Source organism: Lissotriton helveticus, chromosome 6 (genome assembly GCF_964261635.1).
Source record: "Lissotriton helveticus chromosome 6, aLisHel1.1, whole genome shotgun sequence".
Lineage (NCBI taxonomy): Eukaryota > Metazoa > Chordata > Amphibia > Caudata > Salamandridae > Lissotriton > Lissotriton helveticus.
The window spans coordinates 517,752,324-517,777,089 of NC_136067.1; the positions used below are offsets into that span (position 1 = coordinate 517,752,324).

At 43.1% G+C, this 24,766-nt stretch overlaps 1 protein-coding gene across 2 annotated transcripts in view; it reads right to left on the reverse strand.

Annotated features, from left to right (window-relative positions):
* DST (dystonin) overlaps window positions 1-24,766 on the reverse strand; it is a 1,569,532-nt gene that overhangs the window by 681,403 nt on the left and 863,363 nt on the right. For both annotated transcript variants that reach the window (XM_078647976.1, XM_078647975.1), the window contains exon 36: window positions 782-917. In XM_078647976.1, coding sequence (XP_078504102.1) covers window positions 782-917 — 136 coding nt within the window. The remainder of the gene's footprint in view (window positions 1-781; window positions 918-24,766) is intronic.

Genomic DNA, 24,766 nt, shown 5'->3' on the forward strand with positions numbered 1-24,766 from the left:
CACAACGTGCACCTTCTACTACCCTCTCTCTAGCAGGTTTTTAGAGCTTCATATGTACTTGTCAGATTGAACTGGATGGCATTTGCAGTTAGATACAAGACCATTTTCTACCTTTAGCTGACAGAAGAGAACTTGTCAGTTGATAGGTCAGGGAGGAAGGCTTGTCATACACTCAAGAAATAAATATGAAACACATGAATCAGAGTAAAAGTCCTAGCAGACAGATCAGAGGGAAGCATAAAGCAGGTAGATCAGAGATAATTTCTCAACATTGAGCAGATAGAAGATTGAAAAGTACTAAACAGATCTAAGCCATGCTTGAAATCTGTTCTACTTTTCAGCAATGGGTTTTAGTAGTGAAATCTGTAATTGCTTATCTGCCAGACATTAGCTGGAAACACTAGTAGTAGAACATATGTTTTATGAACTTGGAAGTCTCTGTCTGATACTAGTCCACTTGCCCTTTTTTAAGAAAAGGAAATTTGACACATGTTGAAAATTGTAGATTTTCTCATGACCATGAACTTCTAAATACTGCATAAGATTCCTAGTCCTTTCATTATTAAAAACACAGGTATATTGGTTCAGCCCATAATAGGAATTTAAAAGTACTTTAATTTTACATGCCTCTAGAAAGGCTAGAATGAGTAAACATATATGCATGCACATCAACATAAGCCATTGCACTATTAAAAGTAATGCAAATCACTAACAAAGTTATCTTTTCACAAACATGCAATAAAATATATTTCTTGTAAGGCAACATGGTTGTCATTATTACCTTTTCCTCTACCTTCCTTTCTGCCAGACTCTGTTGTTCTTGCTTTTGCCTAACAATTTCTTCAGATAAAAAGTTGTAGGTTTCCTGAAGAGATGTTAACTGTTCTTCCATTTCTTTCTTTTCTTCATCAGACATTCTGTATAAAGAAAGCAAAATTGGTAAGAATGCAAGCTATGAATGTTCATCCATTCAAGCACATCTGGTCGTATATATGGGCCATCGGGAGGGAATATGGGATGTCGAGGCGCATAAAGTTGCAGGTAGAGTAATCTATCCAACACCAGACAGACTTTCTTTGGCTTCTGTCTGAAGTTACAACAGGCCGGCTGAGCCAACCTTCTCTGTGCCCCCTCACATTTTTAGGTCGCACCTAGCGAACGCAGCGCATGTGCTGCTTCGCCTTGTTAGGTCTCGCCTAGCGAATGCAGCGCATGCGCTGCATTCGCGTTGGCGAGATTATTGTTGTGGGGTTGGTGCGAGAAGGGAGACAAACCATGCCGCTGTCCGCTCACTTGTTGAATGCAGTGTGTGGACATGGCAGCCAATTAATGCGAGTTTACATTTCAATGTCAGCCCGGCCCAATGGCATTAGGGTGACCTTCATGAGAAGCCACGTGATTTGTGAGCCTGTGTCTGGCTCAGATGAACACTAAATCATTATTCATTTCCCAGCTACAGCTGTAAAACTCTGCTGCTTATTAGCACCGCTTGTCCCGTTGTTTATTATCATCCGTCACGTAGAAAATATTCCATAATCTGAAATCAAATGAGTGCATCTGGAAAGGTCAAGTTTGTGTAGACATCTCTTGGACTGTGGCTTGGCAGAGGGGCATTCAAGCAGCATAGAGCGTACTGCATCCAGCGCCTTATCTAGAAGGTGGATTAAGTTTGTTAAAAAATAATTGGGTCTTTGTTTTATCTAAGTTTTAACTGTTCTGTGCAGTCCATGTTTTGCCGCTTTACAGTTGGTAAAACTAAACTATTTACGAAGGCAACCACCCCCGACACGTTGAGGATTTTCCTGTCTCCACCAGTTAAAAAGAAATATTAGCTGAAGCCAATGGACGCTTTTCGACACACTGATGCACGAAAACACCAATGCAGCGGGACACGCTTCCTGGAGCCACAATGGTACTTCGACTTCGGCTCTTAATAAAGGTTAGAGGCCTTCCTTCAGCATGCAAAACAGCCACCCACTCCCTTTCAAATAGTGCGGTCTTTGTACAACTGTTGTGGGGGCACCTATCTAGCACACGAGCTTGACCTCTGACCCCACTATCGCCCCAGTCTGATGACAGGTCCAGTGCCCCCCTGCCCTCCCCTCCTCTTCCTCCTGTTTGCACACACTGTGCTCTTGAGGGCTTGAATTTCACAGGCCTCACTGTCAAGGTGAAGGCCTGGGGCCGCTGAAGCACTAACACAATAACTCTGGTTCCAGAGTTTTATGCACAGGTCTCAGCTTTCACTGGGGAGGAGGCAACATGTAATTGTCTTATAGGGGGTGGGGCCGTGAGTGAGCTGGGGGAATACATGCCACAACCGAGCAGCAGTCACGGAGACATGGACTACTGAAATGCTGAGACATGGGGATGTAAAACTGCACCAGCATTTTCACCAAGATGGACATGCCCCGTTTTAGGTCTTGCAGACCAAAGCTGCCGTCTTTAGAGCTGGGTAACGACGTAATCACTTAATCTCCCAAGGCTACAAAAAACCATTTGCAATGCGATAGTTTGAACTATTGGCATTGTAAATGACAATGCCTTTTATTTAAGTGTTAGTTTTCAAAACTGAGAAATAAAAGACATTGTCATTTTCAATGCCAATAGCTATAAGTCTTGCAAATGTGAGAACTATTGCATTGCAAATGCTTGTTTTATACAGCGATACTCTCACATGGATATGACTCTAACGGTTTGGACAGTCACACCTTGAGGACAGTGGCACTCTGTGGCAGGGCGTGTGAAGCCTTTTTCTCGTTTTGAGTAGTGCAGTATGAATAGTGAAACCACCAGCAGTTAGCATTCACTTCAGGTCACCTTTCTGTCATTAACATTGGCATGAGAGCAATCTCTAAAGCAAAGCCAAGAGCTCCACATCCCTCAGTTAACTGGGCAAACTTTGCCAGATCCAGGGAAACAAAAAATCTATCAATGAGCTAAACGATTGTGGTTTTCATTTTCAAAGTTTACAAATCTGCTTCTGTCTATGCCAATAAAAATAACTTTTAGACATTTTGTAATTTGTTTATGAAGGTCGGTAACACTTGCATATATGTGATATCATGGTAGCTTTGTTGTGTTATACTTTTATAATGGCCAAAATAAAGCTGCAAGTACCAGAATGCAACACAATACCAGGAATAGCAGGACTAGGAAAACAAGGCCTTTCTGTGTAGCATATTAAAAAAAACTAACTCTGTTTGCTTTATCAGTGCTTATTAAGGAATACAACTGATCAGCACAAACATTAATGTATTGCAGAAAAATCACAGACTTAGTATATTCTGAGTGATATATGCAGCTCACAATAAGCAGCCGAGGCATGGGGCAGTGACGCCCATCTCCTTACACAACACAAAAGTAAGGTTAATGTTTTTGGAAACATAAAAATCTGCATTTTTTACATACTTTAGAAGACCACTTAGCCCAAAAATGGTTCCATGAGTCCTCCATCTCCACAACTCCCTCAGAGCCCACTGCATCCATTAGTAAATGGTTCTTGGCCCTCTAACATCCTGCTCTGAAGACCACACTCACCCTCCACACGGGCCAATGGCCAGTGCCAAGGGCAACAGTGCACTCAGTCCTCAAACTGGCTCAACCAGTCTCAACCGTAAGTTCGAAAACTGGGGGAAAATAGATTCAACAAATCTTATTACAATTTTCCCGTGATAAAAAGGGAGTGCATTGGAATAAGCTGAGGAAAGGTTTGCCACCCAGGCCTGGCACTGAAGTGCATTACTTTTTAGGTGGACATACCTATGTAATCGGGCAAACACAGTCACTCACATGGCAGAATTGAGCTAACCTAGTGGCCCATGCTATGCACAGCAGTGGACAGAAGCAACATGTGAATGACAATGGACGAAGAAGATGGCTGATCAAAAGCCAATCTATGTATGTGTCTCTTGGGCAGGCCTAAAAACGGGGGCATGATGTGTAGACAGGTCCTCCTTCTAATTCAGGGAGGGTTTTAAAGCTGATTCCCAAATCTATGAGACCACCTTTTCTGTGGCAAGAACGGCCGGGGTCGCACTGGAATTGACATCACTGCTGTACAACCACCCGCAAGTTAAGGTTATCTCTGCAATGTAGGTCTGGCAAAGGTGCTTGGGAAGGAGGGGCTCCTACATACGCCCACCTAAGGTGTGCTGCTCTCCTTTCGGCGGTGTGGACCATTTGGTAGCTGAATTCTCACAGCTGTTTGTTGGCATTGGGTGTCTCATGGACCATCTCATGTGCCTCCACATAGATGAATCAATCCAGTCTGTCACACTGAGACATCGCAGGGTAGAGCTCCATCTGAGCCCGAAGGTGGAGGCTGAACTTAGAAAATTGGAACAGGCATACATCATTGAGAAGGTAGATGGCCCAACACCGTGGGTGTCTCCAATTGTAGCGGTTCGCAAACCAAAACAACCAGGCAAAATGAGGATCTGCGTTGATATGCACCTACCCAATAGGGTCATCCGACGAGAACCCCACCTAATGTCCACTGTCAATGACATTGTGGCAGAAGTAAGTGGCTCAAGGCGGTTTTCCAAGATGGACACCATCAGTTGATAATGGCTCCGGAATCGCAGGCCATCCTCACCTTCTTCACCAATGTGGGTTTGAGGATTAACAAATGCCTCAGTTTCAACGTTTTCAGTGCAGCGGAAATCTTTCAAGACATGATCAAAAGGGTGTTGGCTGGCCTGGAAGAGGTCATTAATGACAGCAATCGCATTCTGGTGCACGCATCCTCCATTGAGGAACATCTTGACAGATTGATGGCGACCTTTCGACGCTTGCAGGTCAGTGGACTCAACCTCCACTCTGAGAAATGTGCCTTTCTCCCGACAGAAGTAGCTTTGTTTGGGTACAATTTCTAGGAGCACAGGGCCATGCCTGGTACTGCAAAGGTCCTGGACACTCAATTAGCCCCAGCCCCTACCAGTGTCACAGGTGTTCGCAGCTTTTTGAGAATGACTAATTACTGTGGCTGTTTCATTCCAACTTTAACTGCCCCCACTGCCCCACTTTGAGAACTAACTAAAGGCAATGCAGTCTTGGGATGGGGGCCTGTCCAAGATGAAGCATTCAGGCAAACATACAAGCTTTGTCTGCACACACCACCCTGGCGTACTTTGTTTCCCACTGCGATTCAGAGGTGTCTGTGGATGCTAACCCCACCAGCTTTGGAGCGGTCTTGTCCCACAAACAGGATGAGGGTGAGAGTACTCCCGTGGCGTATTCCAGTCGTGCTTTGACAGAGACTGAGCAACGATACTCCCACGTAGAGAAGATGGGCATTTATGTTCAGAGGGGATGTCGCTACTTTCCCATACCTCTTTAGACAGTAGTTTATGGTTGACACAGATCACAATTGATACAGGTGTTCACTAGTTCCTCGTCTAATCCATGGCCGAGGATCGACAAGAGGCTCCTCCAATTACAGGAATACCAGTTCTCTGGGGTGAACCGACCAGGGTCTCAAAGTCCGCAGACTATCTCTCCAGAAGTGCAAGACCAGCCATGGCCGTTGAGACTTCAGACGCAGAGGAAGTGGAGGAATATTTGAGGCTGGTGGTTGAGCGTTCAAGGCCTCTTCCAATCTCTCTGGAGGAAATTATTATGGCTACCCGTTCTGATGAATGTCTACAACTTGCAATCTCAGCAGGACGTCACAGAACTGGCACACCCAAACTCATAATGCTTCCTATTGTGCAGATGAGGCACGTGTGACTCTGACGTCCCTGCATAATGTTCATTGTTAGGCCTAGCATCTTTGGCGTGTTTTTCCCCTGCCTTTTTTTGCTTCTGACCTCGGTCTTTGACCCTGTGCTGGATTTTGTTCTTGCTAGTTTCAGAACTCTATCCATTTTACCACTGCTGATCCATGCTGAATTGCAAGTACTCCCTGTGTAAATTATGATTGTGATTGGTTACCATGATTGGCATATTTGATTTACTGGTAAGTCCCTAGTAAAGTGCACTGTGTGTGTCCAGAAAATGGTAAATCAAATGCTACTGGTGGGCCTGCAGCACTGATTTGCCACCCACATGAGTAGTCCTGCAATCATGTCTCAGGCCTGCCACTGCAGTGTCTAAGAGTGCAGTTCTAAACTGCAATTTCGACCTGGCAAGCACACCCATTTGCCAGGCTCAAATCTTCCTTTTTTCTACATATAATGCACCCCTAATGTGGGCCCAAGGTATCCTCATGGGCAGGGTGCAGTGTATGTGAAAGGTAGGACATGTACTGGTGTGTTTTACATGTCAACTGCTCCCTCAACTCCGCAACCTTCCCGGAAAGCTGGAAACATGCCGAACTCAGCGCCCTCCTGAAGAAACCCACAGCTGACCCCACCGGACTCAAAAACTATCGCCCTATCTCACTCCTTCCATTCCCGGCCAAAGTCATAGAGAAAGCTGTCAACAACCAGCTCGCCACATTCCTCGAAACCAACAAATCCCTCGACTCCTCACAGTCCGGCTTCCGAGCCAAGCACAGCACCGAAACCGCCCTCATCGCAGCAACAGACGACATTCGAACTCTACTGGACAATGGAGACACAGTCGCCCTCATCCTCCTCGACCTCTCCGCTGCCTTCGACACAGTCTGCCATAGCACCCTTCTACAGCGCCTCAAAAACATCGGAATCCAAGGAAAAGCACTGGAATGGATCACCTCGTTCCTTTCCGGAAGAACCCAGAGAGTCCGCCTTCCACCATTCAAGTCAGAGGCCACTGAAGTCATCTGCGGCGTACCTCAAGGGTCCTCACTCAGTCCCACCCTCTTCAACGTTTACATGAGCCCCCTCGCGGCCATCGCACGCCAACATAACCTCAACATCATCTCCTACGCCGACGACACTCAACTGATCCTATCACTCACCAAAGACCCTAACACGGCCAAAACCAACCTACACGAAGGAATGAAAGAAGTAGCCGAATGGATGAAGCACAGCCGTCTGAAACTGAACTCAGACAAAACAGAAGTCCTCATCTTAGGTACCTCCCCCTCCGCCTGGGACGACTCTTGGTGGCCAGAGGCCCTTGGAAAAGCACCCATCCCGACGGACCACGCACGGAACCTGGGCGTCATCCTGGATTCCTCACTCTCGATGAACAGACAAGTCAACGCCGTTTCTTCATCTTGCTTCAACATTCTTCGCATGCTCAAAAAAACATTTCGCTGGATCCCTACCGAAACTAGAAAAACAGTCACCCACGCCCTGGTCACGAGCCGACTGGACTACGGAAACACCCTCTACGCCGGGACCACCGCAAAACTCCAGAAAAAACTACAACGCATCCAGAACGCCTCAGCCAGGCTCATATTAGACATCCCGCGTAAAGAACACATCTCTGATCACCTGAAAAACCTCCACTGGCTCCCCGTCAATAAGAGGATCACTTTCCGGCTCCTAACCCACGCACACAAAGCACTCTACGAAATCGGACCCGAATGCCTCAACACACGACTATCCTTCTACACCCCCTCCCGCCAGCTACGATCCTCCAACCAAGCCCTTGCCACTGTACCTCGCATCAACAAAACCACCATGGGAGGTAGATCCTTCTCTTACCTAGCAGCTAAAACTTGGAACTCACTTCCCACTCACCTTCGCCTTACTCAGAACCACCTAGCATTCAGAAAGCACCTCAAAACGTGGATATTCGACAAGTAACTCCCCACCCTTCTACAAGCGCCTTGAGACCCTCTGGGTATGTAGCGCGCTATATAAATCTTTTGACTTGACTTGACTTGTCTTGACAGTGAAATACTGCCAATTTTGTGTTTCACTATTGCAAGGAGTATTTCCCCCATTGTTTTTTTGGAGCTGCCTTGTACATATTACAAGTGTTACTTCCAATTTTGAAGAGACAGAGACTTGGCGTTTGTGGTCGCTGAACTCCCAATTTAAAAATACATCTTTTAGTGACGTTAGTTTTTAAATTGCGTGTGTGAAAAAGCCACTTTTTGGCATGGTGAGCAAAAGAACGATGGATTTAACCCATATCTTTTGACTGGGGGTGAATGTTTGATTTGCTCTGCATCCCGTCCATCATCTGTGTGTCATTTGCTTTGTCGCTCTAAGTGCGCCAGGTATGCCCAGACGTGGGTCCCGGGCTCACTGTGCCACTGGATTCAAGCTAGCCTGGCTGATGAGGGGTGATGCCCCGAAACTGGTCCCAGGATGCTTGTTTCTGGTCCAAGCAGGACCTGGCTTTGCAGTTCTGTTGTGTTTCTATCTAGAACCCTAATTCGATATTCCCGATTTATGCCCTTATATGGCTGTAATAAATAATATCCTTATAAATGCATAAGAATCATATCCATATTTAGTAATAGCCCATGCAGTCCAAATACGGCAAGGCTACTCCCCTAGACTCCTAGAAAGTACAACGCGTTCTTTAAACAAACCAAACCTCCAGCAACCTGGGAATTCCCCATGCTTTTGTTTTGATTTGTCCTAGAACTCCTGTGAGCACTGAAAGAACGGCCAGTTCTTAGTGACATCTTTTATTGATGTCTTATGTCCAACCTTACGTCAAACCCAGCACCTTTCAGGTATAAATATACCAACAGTTGCCTTAAGCAAACACACGGTGGTTTGAGCAGAGCGGCTATCTACTTGCCCAAGAGCCCAGCTGATGCGAGAGCCCACGGACGCCGCCCCTCCCTTTTGACGCACTGTGAAAGACGCTGTCTTTTTCTCCAGCCGAGAAAATCCAGCTCCGGTGTTTCCAGCCGCCCTTGCGGGTTGCTGGGATATTGAGTCCTGAGAGAGAGATACCAGACCTCCTACATTCTATTGCCAAGGTACGGAGCTGACTAAACCCTTGAGAGAATTCTTGATTCAGATTCCTTGGCAAAAACCAACTTAACTTAAACTGCTACTTACTTACTGCTTCCCACGTATTAGGCTTAGGTCAGGTACACCGGGGTAGGCATAGACTAGAAGCACCAGTTGAGTACGTTAGACGATGTATTTATGTATGTATATATTTTATCCATTTTAAAGTATCATATGGATAAGAAACCATATCAATGCTTTTACAGTATTATTTTATAATACTCCTTTTACTGTATGCACTTTACTTTATAATAAGTATTGCAATTGTGGCAATTCACTTCTCTTGCATGAGAAAGAAGACTGTTCAATAAATAACACCTTTTATTGAAAACGCCCGTCTCTCTATTTCTCTGCACTCTGGTGAAACTAAGTATGCACGATTGACTGAGTGAAATAGTTGTCTATTGTTTTCACACGACTCTAGAGATACACTCTTTATTCTGAGGGAGCAAAGTTATCATATTTATGGTCGTCAGAAGCTAATCCCTTCTTGTCTATCCAGGGAATTTAAAATTCTCCTTGTTTACTCGAGAAAGTTTCTAGTGACCACTGAGCTAGCTGGCAAAACTAATTAAGTCTAATATAGTCAGTAGAGACCTAGTCGACCTCAGTCCTACGTCTACACTACTGTTTATATTATTCCAATGCGCAGAGCCTATTGGGAATACAGGAACTACACTACATGGTGCCAAACGTTTGGTAAGGCGATAATCTAACATAAGACATTAGAGTAACTCAGTCGTGCTTTTTCACACAGACCCGTTTTCCCGTAAAAACTCCAAAAGACGTCTGGAGTGGGTAAAAGGTTAAAATCCGCCGGAACTTAGTAGGAAGAGATTCCTATGTATAGTTTTTGGTTTAGTCAACGTTGAAGGATACAGTGTTCCAAAATATTGTGCACCTAATCTTTGTTTCCCTTGAAACTTTATCTGCAACAAAACTTTCTGTCAGTAAAATGGTGGAAAGTGATGATGAAACGGAGAGAGTTAGAATAGCAGCTCAACTCCTAGCGGATGACACAAGTCTCCAATATAACGACCCGAATGCTATACTCATTCCGGTCAATATAAGAAGAACTATAACTATTAAACTTATAGAAAACGGACTGACATCACGAGGTGGTACAGTCATATTCGTGGTAGAGGCCCATGAATATCGGCAGACAGAGGTATTCTAGTCATGGATACACTTTCCAGCAGCAAACGCTGTAACAAAAGAATTCCACTATTACAAAATAGAGGAACCTCCGGATGAATACACTCCTTTCGAGGAGGTTGAAATACCACTAAATTACCAAGAGCACCTGCTCTGGTTTAAAGGCGCCCTAAAACATAAAAATCACATCACCAGGCTCGGTCCACTAGGTAGACCAGGAACCACGTGGCCGGATCTAGCCAGCTACACACCACATCCAGACATTGATAAAATGTCAGACCGGGAACTTGTAGCTCAGCTAAAACTATTCATTAAAATGCATAGACAATTGGTCCAATATGTAATGCGGACTTCAACAGTCCAACCAGCAATTAACATTCCACAGCTGACCCCTCATCAGGGGAACACAAACAAAATAACACCACAGAACATACAATCATGTCTTGGGAAAACACCCGCAAAACGGGAACAAATTCCATTCTGGTTAGCACAAAAAATCACTCAATTAGAGGCAGTATTTCCTGATACTACACCTACTGAGAAACACAGAATTCTGACTATCTGTCTTCCAATGGGGATCGCACCACATGTGGAGGACTGTGACACTTGGGGCACAGTCTTTGCTTCGATATACACAAAAACACATGGTGTTCCGTCCATGGCGTTAATACCAGATGTGCTAAGACAGATTCAAAATGAATACAGTCCAGAACCTGCTTTAACTCTGGGTATGAAATTACTGAAAGACTTCAAGCAGGTCTCGACTATATTATTAGCCAACATAAAAGGGGAAGCAGCATCTGTGGCGATCCGCCAGAAATTGAAAGAAACAGATATAGCAGAACAACCTTTTGAACTTGCCAGAATCATAGAAAACTCCTATGAAGAACTAGGAAGAGATAGTTTGGGTGGGAAACCAGTAAAACCCCAACTAACTGAAAATCCTGAAAAAACATTTATTAAAAATAATTTAAATACTCCAAAAAAGAGTTGGGATGGTAATAAACAATCCACTGCCAAAGAAAAACGATTCCAGTCCAGAGGAAGGTCTCCTCAACGGAGCGAATGATCTCCGGACCAAGGACACAAGTCTCCCCAGAGGGAGCCCTCTGAGAAAAGATACAACCTTAGAGATAGGGATAAATTGAGAAAACCTGATAGATATCAAGATATTGATACACGTCCCTCTCGATCTTTTCAGACTTCCTCACAGAAATCAGAAAGAAGAGGACGGTCAGAACACAAGGAAGAGCACGTCAAGTCCAAAGACAAAGAACCTGCTCATTAAAGTAAAAAATTACAATTTCCAAGAGAGAAGGTAGCTAGTATTAAAATAATAAAACATGCCGAGGATACTGAGGACACAACTGAAAAACGGAGAGTGGGCCCAGACAATGCTAGACAGCGCAGCAGAAGTGACCATAGCTCGCAACATCCTGATGAATCTTCTGGAGACAGTGGACACGAATGAATACATTCAAGTGGAAACTGCGGACACCAGAGTTAGCAAACCCCATAAATTATACGAAATAACATTACGTATAGAGGGGGACAAGACTAGGAAAGTAAGGGGTCTCTTTTGGGATAACCTTTCAAAAGGCTATGACATCCTGTTAGCTGAGAAAGACTGGCCACCAGAGTTTGTCAGGGAGTGCCCTCATGGCAAAGAAATGATTATGCCTGCCTTCTCAAATCATATTCAATTCATAAAAAATACACATTAGCAAGAAAATGGGCAGTGGCCCAAGCTCCTGCATTATATAAAAATCATGTAGGATGGGATGAGGATTCTCCTCACCATAAAATCCAGTTAAAAAAAATCAACCCACTGCACAAAGGCAGTACCCAGTTAAGCAAGAAGCTAAAAAGCAAGTCAGGGAGATCTTAGGTCAACTTGAATATCAGGGGCTGATTGAAACATGGACCTCACAAAGGAACAATCCTTTGTTTCCTGTCTCCAAGCCAGACGATTCATATCGTCTTGTTTTGGACTACAGACACCTAAACTCCTGCTGCAAAACATTTGCAGTACAAAACTCACACAGTGCAGCACTAATGAATAACATCGTGCGCAAAAAATATAAAACAACATTAGACATATCTAATGGATTCTTTTGTAAAAACATTGCACCTGAAAGCAGGTATTTGACCACTTTCTCAATAATGGGGTCGCAAAAACACTTCTGTCGACTCCCACAGGGATTCAAGAATAGCCCAGGATTATTCTCAGCAAGAGTAACAGAGTTACTACAATATATGATGATGAAGCATTATCTTATGTCGATGACATCTATCTAACAGATGATGACCTGGAGACACACTTGAAAAGAGTGAACACCATAATACTTGGGTTTGCAGCTGAGGGTTAAAAAAACAATTTTAAAAATTCAAGAATTGCCCATCTAACTGTCCTATTTTTAGGATATGAATTATCAAGTGAAGGCAAAAGCCTAGCAGATAACTTCTTAGAGAAGTGTGCTGTACTCCAAGCACCAAAAACGCTGAAGAACTTACAATCAATACTAGGTTTCCTGAATTTCTGAAGAACATACATTCTAAATTATGCAGAGAGGGTAAAACCTCTCTATGAATTAATAAAACCTGATTTCAAACCAATAAATTGGACTCGGAAACACACAGAAATTTTAAGATCATTGCAAACAGACATGTTAGCTAAAACAAAATTACAAACTCGCGAAAACATATGCAACCTTGTAATCCGAGTCATCCCAGGAAGATGCAGATTCACGTACCTAACCTCTAATGAGGGAGAAACGGTACCAATAGCTCACAAATCACATTTGTACACACAAGCTGAAATGAAATTAATTTCTACTGAAAAAATTCTAATAGCGGTTCAAACTGCTGTAGCAAAAGAAAGAGCCAAAGCCCAAGGAAGAAGGATAACTGTTTTAACAGCAGAATCAGCCCTTGAGGCATTAACAAGCCCACGCAATTTGACTGCCGTGGCATTAGATCCAAAATGTATACAATAGGAAAATTCTCTTGCTGCAGGAGACGTGAAGCACTATTTTGACCCGAAAATGAAAAAACTAGAAGATCTAGAATATGAAGAAGAATATCCTCTGCCAATCGAAATTCTGCCTCTCGAACAGTACACATGTGTAATCTACATGGACGGATTTGCACAACACTACGATGTAGAGGAAAAATCCTACAACGCAGCGTGCGCGATTGTTAAAGGTCACTGGCGCTTTGGTAAATTCAGACCATTAATTACCAAAACTGAATCACTCAGAAACTGTTCAGCTCAGCGAGCTGAAATAAGATCTTTAAAGATGGCGCTTGAAAATGCCGATCGCGAATTCCCCACACTAATAGTGTGCGATTCGCATTACTGCGTCAAGTCTTACAATAATGACATGCAGACCTGGATTCAAAACGGTTACAAAGATGACACAGGTGCCACAATAAAGCATAAAAAGCTCTGGGAACAAGTAGTTCTTTTGCAGAAAGAACTACAAAAGACTCACGTGATACATACACTGAGTCATCAACGTGATGGCGTTCACGTTGCAGGGAATTCATTGGCTAACAGAGCCGCAGCGGAAGCGGTCCTACCGGCTTCCGTAGCCACAGAAAAGCGTTCTAAAAATTACATAGACGGAGAAACTATGCTAGCGGTAAAAGCCTCATTAAAAGGCGACTATGCAGCATTACCTCTGAACTATCCACTCAGTTATACATACATAATTGATGCAAACTTCGTTCCTTTTGCTCAAATCCCAGGAGTGGGGGACAGAGTAATTCCAAACACGAACAGGAGAGTCTTTTTAATAGCAGACGCACACATGGGATTGGGTCTAAGGCACCAAGAGATCGTGAAATCTCTGAAAGAATTACAATCAGAATACTGGTGGCCGGGAAAGTAACTTGCAACATTACAAATTTGCAAAGGATTGTCCAAACTGCAACCGAGATCGCCGTCGTGAACCAGACCAGACTAGTGCCAGGATTCCTCTATTAGAAAGCATAAGGCTATCTATACGCAAAAATCCAGCAGGAGCAACGCGATCCCATAAATATTAAGACTAAATTCACTTAAAATGCAGACACCAGCGCTCGGCTGACGCCAGAACTGTTATAAAAGATTTGCGAGTCTTTATCGGCATATACGCAATTGGCATGCTACATTCTGACCAGGGTCCAGTGTTTAGCTCTAGGGCTTACAAAGAGGCCATGACCAGCATGGGCATTGCATTGCGGTACTCTTCTCCATTTCATCCTGAGGGAAATGTGGTAGAGGAAAGAAAAAACCGTGACATAAAGCAATCTATAACGGCGAGGGTATTAGGTTCGGGTGATGGGTGGGTCAAACATTTAACAAGTGTCCAACGTAGTCTTAACAATCTGCCAAGAAATTCTCTAAAAGGTCTCACTCCCTACGAACTATTGTTTGGTACTAGAATGCATATCCAGGACTTAGACAGTCACACTTCAGTGGTAGAAGAAAAAGCCTTTGATATCAAAGACCGTTTTACAGGACTTAAATGAAACAAGAAGAAGTCTGAGTAATCTAAAACTAAAGCCAACGGCCACTGAAGAAACACCACCTGTCCCAGCAAGACCTGTCTGGATTCCAAAGATTGGGGATCTGGTCAGAGAGAAGATCGCGGTGAAGAAGGAATTTGGGCCTTCTTACAGAAGAGCAGTACCTGTCTTAGCTGTCAGCGGAACAAGATCAGTTGTACTACCGCCCCTTGCTGGTAAAAAGGAGAACCGAGTTGTATCCATCGAGCTGGTAAAACCACAATCATGTGGCCAATAATAAGTAGTAGGCCCAGTGGACTCCCAAGAAATAGCAGAAGACCAAATCTTGCTACAATCCAAGAGGTTCAAACTGAAAGACTATCACTTTTGATAAACCTGCAGTGAATAAAAAAGGACTATGCAACAAAGCCATGGAACTTGTGCATCTTGAAACCCCAATTGCAACAGTTCGTCAAGAAACACCAGTCTACAACGATGTAGCCTCAGACTATGCTAGTGAAACAAAGAAAAATCCAAAAGCAAATGAAAATCCGGAAGCAATTCCAACAATTGACAGAACTGCATCTGGCTACATCAATTTCAATGACTTTTCTGATGATCCAAGTGAACATGAAGAAACGCCAGCAACAAAAACTTTCAAAGACAAAAGTAACTGAACTCTTTCATCAACTCAAAGAAACCTATCTGATTTCTCCATGGATTGAATTTTGGATTATGTTAGGTGTACTTTTCCTCCTGCTTTGGCTCATCATGGTTCTATGTTTGGGAAAATTCATTGATGGAACATATAGTACAATGGACACAGCAAGTCAAAACATCAACTTGGTCCTAAAGCCTCACACATCCTCTCACATCACAAAAAGAGAACTGTCACCAGTGAACATCACAGCCAATACAATACCCGGTGGGGTAGCATGGGACAAAACTGATTATGAAATCTATGGCCCGATCGAGCTCTTGAAATATCCACACCAGTTCAAGGTTTCATTAAGTGACTTTGTAAAACCAAGTACTTTCTCTGATGATTGGGACTTTGAAAATATTAATAATATGATGTCAGATTTAGTAATGTCAGCAAAATTTACAGAACATGATTATTTACAGGGTTCATCAAATTATGAAGAAATGTACTGCTATAATCACTTTGGTCATCACTATTTGCATAAATCTGCACAGCCTAGAAATGTTTTAATTATAACCAATGGGAACATTGTGCAACACCGCCTTAAGGCAGCTCGAAAATATTTTATGAGAAATTCCCATACTTCTCAGGGTTTAACACAAGTGATGCAGAAACGTTTTATTTTAAAATGTTAAATAAGACAGGAATGAAAACAATGTTGACAAATACTAAATGATTTATTCTGAAACATTTTATGAAAAAAAGACTACATTTGGTTTTGAATTTTGGAAAAACAACATTGAAACAAAAACCATCTGGGGTACAAAAGAATGGCAGGTCCAAGGCCTAGAAGCATTGTTTAGAGCCTGCATGATCCCAGAATGAATAATATTCTTGAATGACACCATTCAACAGACAACCTGTCTTGGCTTAGCCAAAATTAAAGACTTAAACAAACCGTCTATTCCGAAGCCCATACCTGATAGTAATACCACTACAGATGTGGAGATAGACGTATGCCATATTTTACACCAAAACAGAACAAATCCTGATTGGAAAAAATGGTTGATCTGGCACAGACACAAATAACTGTCAAAATAGATTCCTAAACAAAACACAGGGGTTTAAACAGACCAGGCCAGACCCTGGATACTCCCAGAGACAACATCCAGGGATAGTTACAACATACAGTGTAGGGAAACTCTGCCTCGAATGGCTACAGAAATCCACACTGGCTGAAATTAAGCAACACTTGACTTTACATAAAGACGGTGCTGACTTGCGTGATTTCATACAGGGACCACGCAAACAGCGTCAAAAACGTTTCATAGCGGCCGGTATATACGCTGCATACAGTGAGGCTTGGAAAGAAACACAAATTGAAACAGCAGAAAAATATGAGAAATTGATCGTATTAATTTGGAAAAATCACTTTCTGTTGTGGACAATGGATTAACGACTCTGTCCTCCAGAATATATTCACTGGACAGTACCGTATCATCTGCTATTGATATAATAGAACCAGGACTTACTAATGTTACAACATGGTCAGTCCCAATTACGTTCTATTGTACAGCTTGGCTGGACGTTGCAAAATCTGCGTTCAGGCTACGTGCCATGGCGTTTAATCAACGTAACGTCATTATTCTCTATCTTTAACCTTACTGATAAACAAATCAGTTTGGCACAAAAAGGAGCAGACTATACCATTCTGAGCATTGAAAAACTTGAGAGATTACCATTAACAATGTCAGAAAGACCTGTCATTGAATGGATAATACACAGAATTATTACAATTCCGATAACAACTCTCCAGTTTAAATATTGCCAAGAGTATACACCAGCGGGCCAGTATGAAAGGTTGGGTAAAGGATACATCAAGTCAACATGGAAATTACCTTATACACACAAATGTTATAGTGAAAAGAAAAAAGAGGTATTCCTTAGTGGTAACAATTGTAAAAAATCACTAAGTGGTACAGTCCTGTGTTAAGGTATTAACTTGCATGGAGCCTGTGAAGAGTCTTCAAATAACCTTTCACGTCACCTGCACGGCACTCCTGCAAAACAAATAGAGCCATTTTTCAGACAGCTTTCCAATGGCAGCTACGTTCTAATAAGTGACCACAGCTGTTGTGGCATGGTGCCAGGAAAAGCCTATCTCGCGAGCGTTAGTTCCATGGTCACTTGCTGTATGCAAGTATTGTATCCAAACAGCAATCCAGACATGGAGGCGGCAATATGGCCTCGTTTGAATATCTCTTCTATTTGAATTGATACTTTAAGCAGAATGAAGTCTATTCTTTTACAGAAAACTGTGCCTTTAACCTCGTCCAAAGAGACGTATGATCTACAAGTTGCAAGGACAGCAGCAGAGATACATTCCCTATTATCAACAAATTGCCCCGTACATTTCGTAGAAATGTTAAGCCAAATATTAAACATGTCTGATACCAGTGGCATCGCACATGTATTTAAGACAATTTTTTCGGGACTGTTAACACCCGTTGAAACAGTTCTGGGCATCTTTCCGAATTTTGTCCATTCTGTCTTCGGCGGTCTGCCTCTACTTTTGGGACTCGTAGCAGGAATTTTATTTTTGATCTTTCTGCTCCGATATGGCAAGCCAAGCCACAGACAAAACTCCAGCAACGATGGGAGAAACGATCCTAGCTATACGCTACCGGGACCGCATCACTAAAGTCCTCGGATTAGCCTGGCTAAGAGATCTAAGTGCAACCTGGTTTCTTTCATTCAGACCTATCTGGCAAGATTGCATCTTACCTGTGCTTCGATGTCTGCTATGCGGAGAAGAATGTGTGTTGGACATCTGTCTTACACTACCATCAGCAGTACCAATGGATACAGATACCTTGCTAGGTCCGGTAACGTGTCATGCATCGTGTTGTCCCCAGCGGCTACCTATTCTGATGACGGCATTCGTTGAGACTTCACCACTACGAGTAGGTAGCGGTGCAGTACGAGAGGAAAGCAGCACCAAACAGGTACAACCTTCTGTGAGCATTGCTGATCCTGACGTCGATGATAACAATCATTCTCAGATATGCACAATCTCAGCATTTTCGAACTTGGTCGAACTTTGCAAGCCTGTCTGAAATGATGTTCTCCCCTGAACAAAAAGAATAACTTTTTAAAAACAACGAGCACACAGCGTTCCCTGAACTCTGAATTCGGCCTTCAGTTTTTGATAAACACAGCTACTGAAAACAATTGGAACTATTTTTTCCCTTGAGAGCGAAATTATTTTTTTTTCACTTCCAAAATATTTACCCTTTTTTCTGGCACAAAGTACTCTGCTTAAAGTAGCACTATTCTTAGAGAACAGAGCTTCTATTTTAGGAACTCTAGAGACAATATTTACCTCAGCCTCTAGCACATGTACAGCATTTGTATAAATATGTGATGGAATGGTCTCGACCTACTTTTCTGTATTAAGAGCCATTTCATGTGTAATTTTCGCAATTCATTCAGCTGATATATATATGCATTTAACTGAATGATAACACTGCGTGAAAAGCGTACAGTACCAATACTCATTTTCGTGTATTTACCATATACCATTTCAAATGCGATTTTTGTATTTTGGGGTGGGTTGTTAAACACACATGCATCGTTATGTTTAATATTGCTTAGTTTTTAGTAATGATGGACATTAATTTGTGGAGTGGGTGTTGTGTTTCTATCTAGGACCCTAATTCGATATTCCCGATTTATGCCCTTATATGGCTATAATAAATAATATCCTTATAAAGGCATAAGAATCATATCCATATTTAGTAATAGCCCATGCAGTCCAAATACGGCAAGGCTACTCCCCTAGACTCCTAGAAAGTACAACGCGTTCTTTAAACAAACCAAACCTCCAGCAACCTGGGAATTCCCCATGCTTTTGTTTTGATTTGTCCTAGAACTCCTGCGAGCACTGAAAGAACGGCCAGTTCTTAGTGACATCTTTTATTGATGTCTTATGTCCAATCTTACGTCAAACCCGGCACCTTACAGGTATAAATATACCAACAGTTGCCTTAAGCAAACACACAGTGGTTTGGAGCAGAGCGGCTATCTACTAGCCCGAGAGCCCAGCTGATGCGAGAGCCCACGGACGCCGCCCCTCCCTTTTGACGCACTGAGAAAGACGCTGTCTTTTTCTCCAGCCGAGAAAATCCAGCTCAGGTGTTTCCAGCCGCCCTTGCGGGTTGCTGGGATATCGAGTCCTGAGAGAGAGATACCAGACCTCCTACATTCTATTACCAAGGTACGGAGCTGACTAAACTCTTGAGAGAATTCTTGATTCAGATTCCTTGGCAAAAACCAACTTAACTTAAACTGCTACTTACTTACTCCTTCCCACGTATTAGGCTTAGGTCAGGTACACCGGGGTAGGCGTAGACTAGAAGCACCAGTTGAGTACGTTAGTCGATGTATTTATGTATGTATATATTTTATCCATTTTAAAGTATCATATGGCTAAGAAACCATATCAATGCTTTTACAGTATTATTTTATAATACTCCTTTTACTGTACGCACTTTACTTTTTAATAAGTATTGCAATTGTGGCAATTCACTTCTCTTGCATGAGAAAGAAGACTGCTCAATAAATAACACCTTTTATTGAAAACGCCCGTCTTTCTATTTCTCTGCACTCTAGTGAAACTAAGTATGCACGATTGACTGAGTGAAATAGTTGTCTATTGTTTTCACACGACTCTAGAGATACACTCTTTATTCTGAGGGAGCAAAGTTGTCATGTTTATGGTCGTCAGAAGCTAATCCCTTCTTGTCTATCTATGGGAATTTAAACTCCTCCTTGTTTACTCGAGAAAGTTTCTAGTGACCTCTGAGCTAGCTGGCAAAACTAATTAAGTCTAATATAGTCAGTAGAGACCTAGTCGACCTCAGTCCTACGTCTACACTACTGTTTATATTATTCCAATGCGCAGAGCCTATTGGGAATATAGGAACTACACTACAGTTCGCTCTGGACTGTTCCCATGCGGCACAGGGTCAAGACTGATTTGCATATGTCTGGGTCTAAACTGGGGTGGCATGGTGAGCAACAAAACAATGGATTTAACCCTGATCTTTTGACTGGGGGTAAATGTTTGATTTGCTCTGCATTTTATCCATTATCTGTTTGTCTTTTACTTTCAGATAATGGGCATTGTCCTGTGCTACCATTCTGTGTCTCTGCCTGCCTGTGGAATCCACATCTGAGCGAGGGTGACAGTTGTGTTGTTTGTATGTTCACTATAGACAGTCATGCAAAGGGAGATGAGATATGCCCTACATATCCCAATGGCCCATCACCAGGCTGATGGGCCTTCCTGTGCTAGAGTGGAGGGTGGAGTTGTCACTGACACCTGAATAGGGCTGTGCCTGTCCTCACACAAAGCTGTCTCCACCCCCCTTGCGTGTCTGGAGGCAGGTCAGGAAAAGACAGGGTCTTGTGCTACAGAGCCTTTCCTTTGAAGTGTGTCTACTTCAAAGGCAAAAACTCGTATAAGTGCTGGAGCTGTGGCACCATAACTTCAGAACACTTCTGGACTAAGCGGACATTCTGCCAAGAAGAAGAGCTGGAGAAGCTGTCAGGCGGGACTACCACTTTGCTGTGTGCTTTGCTGTGTTGGCCTGCTGCTTCTGTCTTGGGCAGTGAAAGGACTGGACTTTACTTTCTACATCCTGCTTGCCAAGCTTCTACAAGGGTATGTGAGTGCTTGCCTCCTGTTGAGAAGTCTCAGGACCATCAAAGACTTCATCTGCAGCCCCTGAACTCCTCTGCTGGGCGTTCTGAACTACTTAGTGGTGCCAATTCCAGTTCTGGGCCCTTGGAGTTTCCCCCTGGCAGGGGCCATCCTCAAGGGGCCATAGCCCTCTTCCTCATCCCTCCTTCAGTTAAAAAGGGAAATTCCTGGGGCTGGAAATGAGCGTGGAGCATACCCGGCCGCAGTCTCTGCAGTCGGAGAGTGGGCCTAGAAGCACGTTGTATGTTAGGGGGAGCCAAACAGTGCTCAATCTTCTTGTTGTGCTTCTTTATCTTACCCAACTTTGATGATGAGGACTGGGAAGATCATCCACAGGAATGGTCCAAGAATGGCCCGAGATGGATGATGAGCAGGTTGAGACTTGCAGACCTTAGGCTTCTTTTTGGCTGATAAGGAGTACAGAACGTCCCTGGATAACTTGGGCTGAGACCAGATGAAGTGTTCTGGGAAGGCAGAGGACTTTGAACTGGTATCTCTCTTTTGTTGGTAGCCAGTAGAGGGACTTTAGAGCCAGTAATGTGTGGTCATGTCAGGCTGAATATCAGTCAGATCACATGAGTCAGATCTTTTTGTAGCTTACGTAGACATCTTTTAGTAAGTGCTGTGTTAAGCAATTTCAATAGGACCTGACTAGTGTGAGAACAAGTGAGAACCTCTGTGAGAATTGGGAGGTCAAGTTTCTTTGTGAAAATGTAGGTGGTGGAAGGTCTATTTAAACACGGTGTTTAAATGTGTTTAGAAACATGAACCACACTCACTCAGGAGTAGTAGTGTTGTAAGAGAGTGGGATACATACAGGCTGTAACTACAGTGGTTGCTGTGCTTTTGACTGATCTGCAATATGTAAATGCCAGAGGTTTGAGGTCATGAAAAGACTGGTTATGGTAGTATAACCTGAGAGAATAATGGCTCCCAGTGATTGTGAAGAGGCTGGATGGAGGAAGGTAATTTATGATCTTTGTAAAGTGTAGGGAGAAGGAGAGGTGGGTATTAGATCTGACCTGCAGAGAACAAACGGCTGTGGCTTCAATTATTTTCCTTTCTGCACTGAAGATTCTGACTTTGCACTATCAACCTTAGTTACTTGGCAGACATCAAATTATGTATATGTAAATGGCATTAGACCGACTAGTTAGTTAAGCTAGTAAGTTAGAACTTTAAGTAACTAGTGCATTTTTCAATAGACAGGCCCTGAAATCTGCTTAGAGTGCTGAAGAGGTATTACATAGGTGCCAAATAGCCATAATAAAATATCTGTCCTTTGATGGACCCAGTAGTGAATTTAAGCTGTGGAGGTCAAGCACGTCCATGTGAGCTCTGTGCTTCAGACATGCTAGCTCCTTCTTCAATCCTGCTTTCTAAAAGATTTGCCTGAGGAGATGAACACTAGGTTGAACTTGTAAAATGCATACATTGAACATGGATGTTTTTACAAGTTGTGTAACAAAAGCTTTTAGCAATGGGAAGGGAAGTTTCTCAATGCCAGAAAATTATGTGTACAAGCTTTTGAGTCAGGATCTGAATTGGTACTGGAAATATTTCACTCTAGACATCTCCACGAATCTATGTTTGAGCCTCGGTGGTGTCAGAACCTGTTCTCACCTCTGTTTTAATGACATTGAGAATTATCATTTAGACTTGGAATGGATATTCCTCACCAGAATTGCAGGTGGGTATTTCGAGCTGCATTCTAAATAAAGGTTACAATGCTCTGAGGCAGAATTACATATTCCGATCTTTTGCTCTTTCTAAAACTGTGAAATATCTAGATTATATGAATTATCACAGGAGAACCTGGGAAGGGGGAAAGGTAGTTACTATACTATTTCTTGTGGTTACTAAGAAAATGATAGTGGAAAAATACTTTAAAGTCAAATTTCCAATTTGTTCCAATTAATCGGTGAAGCTGATTTGCAGATGAAAGTATTTATTGCGGGCTCAAAACTGATAAACATATATATAGATGTCCCAATAAAGAGATAATTGAGTACTGCTTGAAGAATTGCTCCTAGCTTCCTCGTTACGAATAAGCAAATGACACAGGATGCAAACTCAGAAGGACAGATAGCCTACACACATTTCTGTGTGTACAATTCCCTTGCTACAGAGACCACTAACCCACTTTAGTTTGGCCACCTTCTAACCTGCAGGACCCTTCTGGCCCCCACTGGTCTGCATGGTGCCTGTCAGACGCCTGGCAATGGCTTCTAAAGGACTGAGGTACATGATGCGCTATGTCTTCATGGCAACTCTCTGGAAGAGCCCCTGAACTTTCTGAATTAATACAAGAACTGTTTAGCAGGGGTCAACGGTCCCTTATAGCACAATGTAGCTCCACTGCCCATAAAGCGCTATAATGCATTGCCTGCCGGCTCTCCAAAAAGGCCGAACTGTTCAAATATCATATCTATGAGAGAGACCTGTACATTGCTGTAAAAGCCTGTGGAACGCACCCATGCATTGCGGCGAAGTACCAACTGCCCTCTTTAGGCAATCAGTGGTATTCATTGCGCGGACAACATACTTGGTCGTGTCCTGTCCATAATGAATCATCTGAACATAGAGGGCCCAAAGGTCTTCTATGACTGTCACAAAGTTTCCAAGGGTCATAGGTTTAGTCAGCAAATAAACGGCATTCACAGAATCAGACTGTAATGCTACTCTGGCAGAGGAAAATATGTGCTTGCCAAAATCTTAAACCTCTTTGACTTCTCTGCCCCTATCCAGAGGAATAGTTGGGAATGAGTAAAGGGTTGACCTTACTGGGCAAATACTTCCTTACCTTAGTTCCTACTAGCTTGAATAACCGCTGTTTAATGTAATCTTCATGTGCATGTGGTTGAAATAATTATTACCCTCAATTTTAAAATAAGTATGCTACAAAAATAGACATGAATATATACAGTCTAGCATAGATTTTGAGCTTTGAGTATGTGTAAGAAATTAACCTATTTTTGTTGCAGACCCCCAATTTTTCCATGTCTTGATTTGATGGTGCACTAAACGAATTGTAAACAGTAGCTAAGTGTCTGTGCTTCCCCTCTAAAACATGTGCTGTACATTGGAACTCCCTACTTGGCTATTTATTGTCACTATACATCCATTGTAAATAGTGCCTCAAGTGCACCTGCAGCATAAAAAGTTAAATGTCATACGTAGCCTACAGTGTGTATTTACACCACTCACTTGGATAAAAATATAGGACTGCCAGGAGCATCACTGTACTCGGGCTGGACAACAGTTTAAATGCTTGGCAGTGACACATGGCAGGCGATAACGCATTTGCCACATAGGAAAAGCCTATTTTGATATATTGATAGGTCACCCCTAAAGTGTACCCTGTAAACCCATAGGGCAGGGTGCTTATATATAAAAATAGAAAAATAGCAAAAGAGCAAAGTCACAGAAGTCCAGCTGCTCACCTCCCTCGCCAAGAACCCTCCCACCGACCCCACCAACTCTGACGCCGCAGCCCACAACCTCAGACAGTGGATCGACGACTGTGCCAACACCCTCGCCCCTCTCAAGAAACCTTCCAACAGCCACACCAACAAGAGCCACATGGTTCACCAACGTGCTCCAGGCCTCCAAACGTGCATGTCGAAAACTGGAGAAGACATGGCAACATGAACGCACACCGGACAACCACCCGCAGACACCACCACCTCATCAGACTAGCCAAGAGATCCTCCTTCAAAGACCGCGTGGACAACAACGCGCACAATAGCAGAGAGCTCTTCAGCATCATAAAGGAACTCTCCAACCCCAGCGCCAACGCCAGCGACATCCCGCCCTCACAAGAACTGTGCGACTCGCTAGCCATTTTCTTCCACCGCAAGATCG